Source organism: Chanos chanos, chromosome 10 (assembly GCF_902362185.1).
Source record: "Chanos chanos chromosome 10, fChaCha1.1, whole genome shotgun sequence".
In the NCBI taxonomy this organism is placed as follows: Eukaryota; Metazoa; Chordata; class Actinopteri; order Gonorynchiformes; family Chanidae; genus Chanos; species Chanos chanos.
The window spans coordinates 18386323-18394706 of record NC_044504.1 but is presented as its reverse complement, the minus strand read 5'-3'; the positions used below and the strand labels follow the sequence as shown (position 1 = coordinate 18394706).

The following is an 8384-nucleotide window of genomic DNA, read 5'->3' as shown; positions in this document are numbered from 1 at the left end:
CTAAACCATTAGGACTCTGACAATCAGCTTCTGTTCAAACTGAACAGAAAGTATTGATGGAAAGCAATTGTAAACCTCAGTGTATGACAGGAGTAAACCACTGTGCTGATGACGGTCATATAAAAAAGACAGGTAGTGGTGTTTGGTCCTTCTCAGCTCCACATCAGACGCTTGGCACATGAACCACCTCTTGAAGGGATGCCGACCATACAAACACCTGGAGTTCTGGGTGGCACAAACGGAATTAAAGACACATAACCCAGACTTAGTGTAGTAGCAAATTCAAACACTTTAAAGTTAGTTGCTTTAAAAATTACCCATTAACAACTGTAAAATATACAATAAAGGTTCATTTAAGTTTATACTTACCAAGTTTTCCCCTTCTCCTTCATTAAAGATCAAACTGACATAGTCATCTATAATAAACATGATTATTACACATGAGCCCAGGCAGACCATAAGGAAATGCACAAAGATGGGCACAAGTACAATATAAAAATCCATGGATGTGTGTACCAGTGAAATACATGCTATCATTCAGACACTCAGAAGAAAACCACAAGGTAGTAGAGGTGTAATCCATCTGTTGGTGAAAAAAATTACAGAAGGGGAGATTATTCAATTTATGATGTGGTTTCATTCATAGCAATAGGCTAATTATTTGAGCTACTGTAAAAAAAGGCACCAACCTGTCCAAGAGCTGGGAGAGACAACTTTGTAAACTGTCAGGTTTGAGAAGAATACGTTTTATGCATGTCATATATTTACAAGATACAGTAAAGGCTGCTACTCTGTGACCTGCCACAATCAAATGTCCAAACACCTTATGTGTGGTCTGAAATCATCACTGTATGACCAGTCAGACTGATGACCAGTGCATGGACCAACTGACAGTGAAAAAACTAAGCAAATTTACAGTATATCAGTGTGTTATTATGAGGGATAGTTTGGACTGACACTGAACTATATTGTACTACATGCTGTTGGGGCACAGGCAGTGTGTTCCCATGTCATACATTAAGAGAACCAGTGACAGGCAGAAGCAGGTCCTGGCTGATGTAGAGCCCTCTGTTTGTTAAGAGAAACAGATGAGTGTTGGTCAGCTTCAAGTCTATTATGGAAATCCCCTGATATCCAGCCACACAAGCTGTGGAAAACCAGCAATTTCATTAGTCATAACAAAACTATATTTGATCAAATGAATTTACCTCATGATACAACTGTGATACAAATGAATGAGACAGATGAGTGATATGTCAGTGCAGTATAGCACACTGTATAATACATGTAAAGATAATAGGTTTCATCAGCCAATTAGAAATTAACATAGAGCAGCATCCCTACGAGCACCCCACAGATCTCTCTAAACTAATTAAAGGTTTGAAGATCACCTGGTGGTTGGACAAGAGGAAAACTGTTATCAAGTGAACTTTTGGAAATAGAAAATCTTGACTCATCTTGAAGAGTACTTGTGATCACCATACCTTCTTTACTGACATGGCATAGCGATGCTGTAACATTAAGCCATCGGCTCTGGGATGTGAAGGCACTTCCTGTTACGCTGATAATGGCCCCTATATCACAGGGGGAAAATAACATCTACAGTATGTCTCAAATAATATACAGAAATCAGACAATGCCACAACATAGATTATGTTTCTTTCATTTTTGGTGTTAATGACAGCTTTCAGTGCAAAAACTCATAGTATGAAATATGCCACAAATATGAAATTTACTATTTGTGGTGCTGCTATTCACCTGCACTCAAGCCTGAGGAAAACACCAGCCCAAGCACAGCGACATCGCTGGAACATGGACTCTGACTGACCTTCAGTTTAATAATGTTCTGTGCATAGGAAGCAATCGCTCTGGAGGACAGTTCCTCTCCAACAGGCCACTGCGGCATGGGCTGTAGTACTGAGGAGAAAATGCCACCATGAAAAAATAGTTAACACTACATGAACATGAGTGGCTACACACAATGCTAGCTTTGAAGTTCACATGCCAAAAGACTGCATTGCGACCTATGGAGGTTCAACAGTATTAAAACACTTGTCGGACGTCGCTACCACTTGATAGTTGGTCGACTCAGGGGTTTGTGAGCGGCATTCGTTTTTGATAAAAGTAAAAGATGGGATCGGTTGTGAATTCCTCAGTAAAAAAAGGCTCTGTCTTCTTTGCTTTTGCCACTTAGTAAAACAGTTTGACCTTCACTGTTATTCTTAAATTTTGCGGCAAGCCACCAGCCCATTTAAGTTTGCAATCATGGTGGCTTTACAACGCGTAGTCTTAACTACGCTGTTGCGGTAGTCAACAGATGGCAGATAGCCTGCTTGCCCAAAGAGAGCAATCAGATTTCTACGCTGCCCTCTAGTGGAGCAACGGAGCACCTCTGGAGGGTGCTCCGTTAAAAACCCCGAGGCTAACCAATACGTACGGATAATTTTGACTCACCTGGCTCAGCATAGACGTCCTTGACACCGTGCAGTGGTATGACCATACTGACAAGAAAAGTCAGAGCAGTCGCATATACCTAACCAAAGTAAACAAGAATCATGTGTAGTGTGGATATATGAATGGTAAAACTGTCCTGGTGCATAAGAAAACGAGTGAAGCTGAGGAGTTAGCGAGCTTTCTGTGAGGTTGTTAACTGTATCAGGGACCATTGGTTTCATGTTTATCTATTTCATTAGTATCTCACCATTTGTACCGCGAAACACTGACTTCTTGTCCGAAACAAACCATTAGGGCGTAAGATTGAATGACGGTGGATACTTCGCCTCAGTGGCATCTTCACATCAAAAATATCCCCGTCAATTATCCTTGGTGTGCCTCGCCACTGCAACAGGATTGGGTTCGTGTGGGTCCTTCCACTCAACATGTTATTGGCGCGTAGCGCGTGGCATCGTATCTCATGAGGATAACAGGAATAAATAAGATTAACTTTGCAATAAAACGGTTGTATTTTACTGTTTTAGGTACTGTCGTATACACCACAAAATTTGGCAACTTTATTTTCACGTTCTAATTTTCTACAGTCGACTGTAGACCTTACCAAAAAAAAAGCACTTTCGTGAAACCCACGTTATTTCACAAGGCAAGTTCTGACGAAGCACTTCTGACGAGAGAGAGAGACGGAGAGAGCACAGCTTTACCTGAGACAGCCACATGAGGGCATTGACTGTAACACTGGGTACTTGCTGATTTCTACACTCTGTGACTCCTTTGATTTACAAAAGATTTTCAAGAATTCTGATTTTCTGAGACAGATGTTTTCATTTTTATATTATTACTGAGATGACTAAGGAAAATGACGAAGCTGACATAGTAAAAAGGGGTAAAAAGGGAGGAGATTAAAGAAAGGTCTGCACTGCAGTTACTAGAATGCAGTGTGCAGAAACTCAAACAGTAATGAGTAAAGCAAGGTGTGTGAACGGATTTTGTTTCCACTAGGTGATGACATCATATCACAATAACAAGAACAAGGAATTCACAATAAAATCTTAAAGACCTCCATATTTTATTAGTTCTGTGTGAGTTCAACCAATATTGGCCAGACAACTGACCAGAGATCACTGTTTCAGAGACAATAAGGAGGACGGTCAGAAAAGAACTCCAACTGAACCTTCCAAACAATTCGGAGTGAGGATCAGAGAAAGGCCACTAAAACACACTTGTTTGCAATGTATCATTCTATGTCCCATGGCCTTTATACTCAAAAATTTCACAAACAACACTAATCAACTCCCACATTTCAACTTTATAAGAAATGTCTCAGCAAAACAGTAATGTCATCCACTTCCTCTTGACTCGGTGAATCACATCAGAGCATTGTGGATAACTGAGTCCTGTTTATTTGTGTTGAGCACCCAGGGCACGTGATTCTCTGGACATTGCCATCTGCTGGTGTAAGTGGTATAGCCTCCACATTCTCCGTGACAAAGACCAGCTGCGAGGAGGCATTGTAGGTATTTGTGTGATTATATGGAGAAGGAGAAAAAAACAAAACAAAAAAAAAACTAGTTATGGTCCAATATTGTCAGGCAGTGATCCACATGGTCACTATGCCTCTCTTTTTCTTCTCCTCCATTCAGGCTTAATCCTCCGTCTTGGCCTCCATCTCCTCAGCATCATCATCACCATCCACCTCAGCGTTCTCCCTCTCCAGCCTCTCCAACTGCCGAGCCAACTCTGTCTCATCAGTGTCTGTCACCACCTTTGGCTGCAGGAAGGGATTGGCAGGAAAACATGAGGGATCAAAAACACACACAATGCAAATAAGGAGAAACAAGAACCTTTTATGGTAGTCTTATAAAAAACACAGTATATATTACCTGTTTTACTATGTGCAAATGCTGCTCATTTTGGAATGATTTGAACAGAGATTTAAAATTTATTGAGATAAATTTTCTTTTTTTAAGTGTGAATCAGCTGAAGGTGTCAAACTGCAATTAAAGCAATTTAATCTTACGGAATTAACCAAATTCATCGCGTATCTCTCCAGCCATACCTCCATCTGGACATTGAAAACTCCCCTTTTCTCCTCAATCTTCTCCTTAATGACAGCCATGGCCTGGTTGAGCATAGACAGACCCTCTGTACGTTCCAGCGTGGTTGTGGTCATAACGTATCGTGGTGGAGCAATCAGATTGATCTGAGACAAATATAGGGACAATGAGTAAAGGTGAGATAACTTCAATACTGGCGCAAAAAGAGATAAGTAAAATGTGCATATATATACATATCAGATAACTTTTACCTTGATTGGCATAGCCTCTGTTGAGCAGTTCAGTCCAGCTCGTAAGGCCTCTTTGACAGCATCAATGCCCTCATAGCCATAGCAAGCCACTTCAATATCTAACACAGAGATAATCAGAGAGAGTGAGAATGACAAAATTTCCTAGTAAACTGCAGAAACCCAGTTAATGCACCTGTAAAGTAGTCTAACCAGGAATAAGTTAATAAAACATCATAACTACTCTCTAAAAAGATGTAATGATATGGTCGCACCTGCTCGGATTTTGACGGCTTGTGGAGTGAGTCGTCTGTTGATGTTGTCAATCAAGACAGCTCTCTCTTCCTCAGTCAAGTCCAAGCCATCCAAAATAGACGGGTCTCTGCGGTCAAAGAACACCAAGTTATATCACATGATAACAAGTACACCCAAAAAAACCCCCACAACAGGCAAGACCACCTGGGAATTAACAAGTCAATGATCTCTTATCGTTTGTTTTGATACTTACGACACGGCCTGTTTGAAAGCATCATAGGCTCCGTATCCCGGCCGCTTGTACTTCTCATCAAACACCCAGGCAGTGCGTTGGAACAGGCTCTCCAGCTGCTCATCTTTGGTATATTCCAGAACCTCAGCCACATGTCTCAGGATGCTGTATACCTGTCACGCGAAACCAAAAATACAAAAAAGTATAAGCTCATGAATCAGCTGGAGAAGAAACATTAGGCAGTAAGAGTCTGCAATAAGACAAATGTCTTTTAGATTAAATGAATGCAATATCAGACTGATCATTCTTCACTGACTATCAACAGCACTTTAAAACATGTCTGTGATGTGGCATCTGCTTACAGTTTTAGACTTGGTAAACTTGTCTTCACATTTGACAGCCTCCTCAGGCGATACTCTCCTCTTAGATAAGTCAATGTAACCTGAGGAGAATGCAGACACAGTTAAGAAGTTAACTTAAGTTTAACAGTTAAGACGACAGACGAGGAATAAAGCAATTACAGTAGATCAATGGATTCGGATGGAAACGGCAATATTATCTCTATACCTTTCTCCTTGTCTACACGGATGACAACCACACATTCGTTCCGGCCGATTCTGATGAGTTTGTTGATGGAACGGATACGTCTTCGGGACAGCTCGCTGAGAAGGATCATGCCTTCGATGTTGTTGTACTCCAGCAGGCTAACGTACGCTCCCATCTCAGCGATCGACCGCACGTTAACCATGACCACATCCTCAACCTCTGGGAATTTATGCTGGTAGAATCTACAACTCAGCCCGCGCATCCTAAACGAAACAGTGCCACGGTCAGAGATAATACATGGGTGGGGACGCAGTTTAAAGGATAACGGTGGCCTACCATGTATGTATCTAGTTATATTATAAATTACCCATGTAATTGTTGTCACTGGCTCTTTTAATATTCTACAAATACAACTACATGAATACAGCGTATTCTGCATTGCAAACTAAGTAGTGCATTTCCGAGAAAACACACTCAAAGCTTCACTGTAATTAAGGAGCTGTACAAAGAAAAGTATAACTGACGCAAAATACTGAGCACATTCACTAGTTACAAATTACACCACTGCCTGACGAATTCCTTTTAGGCACGTTATGAGAACGTGTCCGTATTTAATCAGCTGGCGAAAACCGACATGGTTTTTCAGCCTGCTTCTGCTATCTCATTTCCCCACCCGGCATTAGGTCATTTTGGCTCAAAGTCGCTTACTTTAAATGTGGTGATCGGCAGAACAAGTGAAGAGAGTGTCTCAACTATTCCGCTTCCTCTTCTGTAATTGAAATCCACCAACAAATGTGTAATTCACAAAGAAATAACTGAATTTTCCCAACCGAATTTAAGGACTCAATTTCATCAGCGTGGAAAACTTTACCCGGAACTGAAAGGCCTACACATGCGTCTGGATTTTCATAGCGCCAATTGGAAACACTCCGCCGCATATCGCCATCTATTGAGTGGGAGTATAGTGAAAGTGTGTCCAGCTAGACCCTAAAATTTGGGTCAGCAGATCACAAAATTTGTTATCACTGTGAGAAGTGGTTTACGACTACATTTTCAGAGATATTCACAATCCATGGCTACCATATTCCCCATTATGTCACCCTAAACTCTTTACCACTTACCTTGTTACAGATTTTTGATGCTCATGAAAAGGAGAAAAAGACATCCACTTTTGGACTCATTTTTAGTAGATATGTTGGCTTCAGAAGAGATAGCAAGCTGCTCTGTGAACTAACTATTAAAAATAACCTCTTCCCATGTCCAGTTGACCCTGTTAAATCTGACGAGATTAAGAATATGGGATCTGATTTTGATATCCCATAGCTGACATTTGAGCATTGTATTTGTCCACAGTGTTAACTATAAACCAGATAAAACAATTATGACAGTTAAACAACTGAAGGTGAGGTCATTTGGTGGGTGTGTGCTTAAAATCCCAGCAACATCTCTCAAAACATTTGTGCATGTGGAAAAGGAAATTTATTTGTCCACTCTGAATTTCCTTCTGCCGTTACACAACGTCAAAAGCTTCATTTGAAGACTTGACATGAAAATATTTTGGTTTTCATTACGTTATCGGTTTCATAAGAAATGAATAACAGAAATGCATTAAAAGGTTAACCCATTAATGAACAAACCAAAAACTCTATCAATCTGGTCTTTAATTAACTTTGATAATTCATACAAAAACAATTTCTCAGAAAGGTGATTTAAAAAACAACAACTTTACATTCATTAGTTCTACTTCCAGTTAATTGGCATATATCTAGATCACATGACGACAGACTGAGGGGTTCCACATTAGGACCAGGTCATCCAGGAAGACCCAGAACCTTATCAGGTCCATCCCTTTAGAACCAGAACTTAACAATCAAGAGAGAGGGGTAGAGACAAACAAAAACCTAAGGGTGCATTCTGAGCGAATGATCACCTGTTTCACACATAAAAAATATATCGGTGGCCTTCTAAACAAACCTTGATTAGCAATACCAGAGAATAACAGTAAGAAATTGTTACAACACAGGACAGATCTTGGTAAAGTTGTTTCCTCTGTGTGCTTCAAATCATCTAACCTTACAATACTTGCCTGCATTTCAATGACCTTTATACATTTTCTCTACACTCTCACTCACACACACTAATAAATTCTGTCAATCAGAATTGGGTGTCAACGTCACTAGCATGCACTCACAATGTGCAGATACCCACACATATCCTCATATACACACAACTTCAGTTTCTTTTTTTTTTTTTTTTCGTCCCAGCGAACAAACTGGGCCATTATAACTTTAGTTAGTGTTGATCATCCCTATGCACAAAGGGATGAAACACATCTGAAAATACTAACAAATCAGAAGGATCCTTGCATAAAGTGAAAACCACTGGATATAAATACAGCACAGCATTCAATTTGATCTCAAAAATATTCACTTGATCAGAGGAACGCATGTCATTTTCAGAAAGGCAAAAATATTGATATGTTTAGAATTTGTTATATCGCCCTAAAATACTGTTTCCAATACTGGTTACACTTCTGGGAACAGAAAGTGCGTGAGAATACTGGGATAAGACATATTTAGGAAGAAAATCAAACAAACAAGCAAACAAATATACAAT

At 40.1% G+C, this 8384-nt stretch overlaps 1 protein-coding gene across 1 annotated transcript; it reads right to left on the bottom strand.

Moving 5' to 3' along the window:
- Positions 1-3507: 3507 nt before the first annotated feature.
- On the bottom strand, positions 3508-6622 carry eif2s1a (eukaryotic translation initiation factor 2, subunit 1 alpha a). The gene is made up of 8 exons (XM_030786144.1): positions 6477-6622; positions 5790-6031; positions 5585-5664; positions 5244-5395; positions 5011-5117; positions 4760-4857; positions 4511-4654; positions 3508-4222 (listed from the first exon to the last, which is right to left on the bottom strand). The coding sequence occupies exons 2-8, from the start codon at positions 6028-6030 to the stop codon at positions 4097-4099; spliced, it is 948 nt and encodes a 315-aa protein (XP_030642004.1). The 5' UTR covers position 6031; positions 6477-6622; the 3' UTR covers positions 3508-4096.
- Between the last annotated feature and the right edge of the window lie 1762 nt (positions 6623-8384).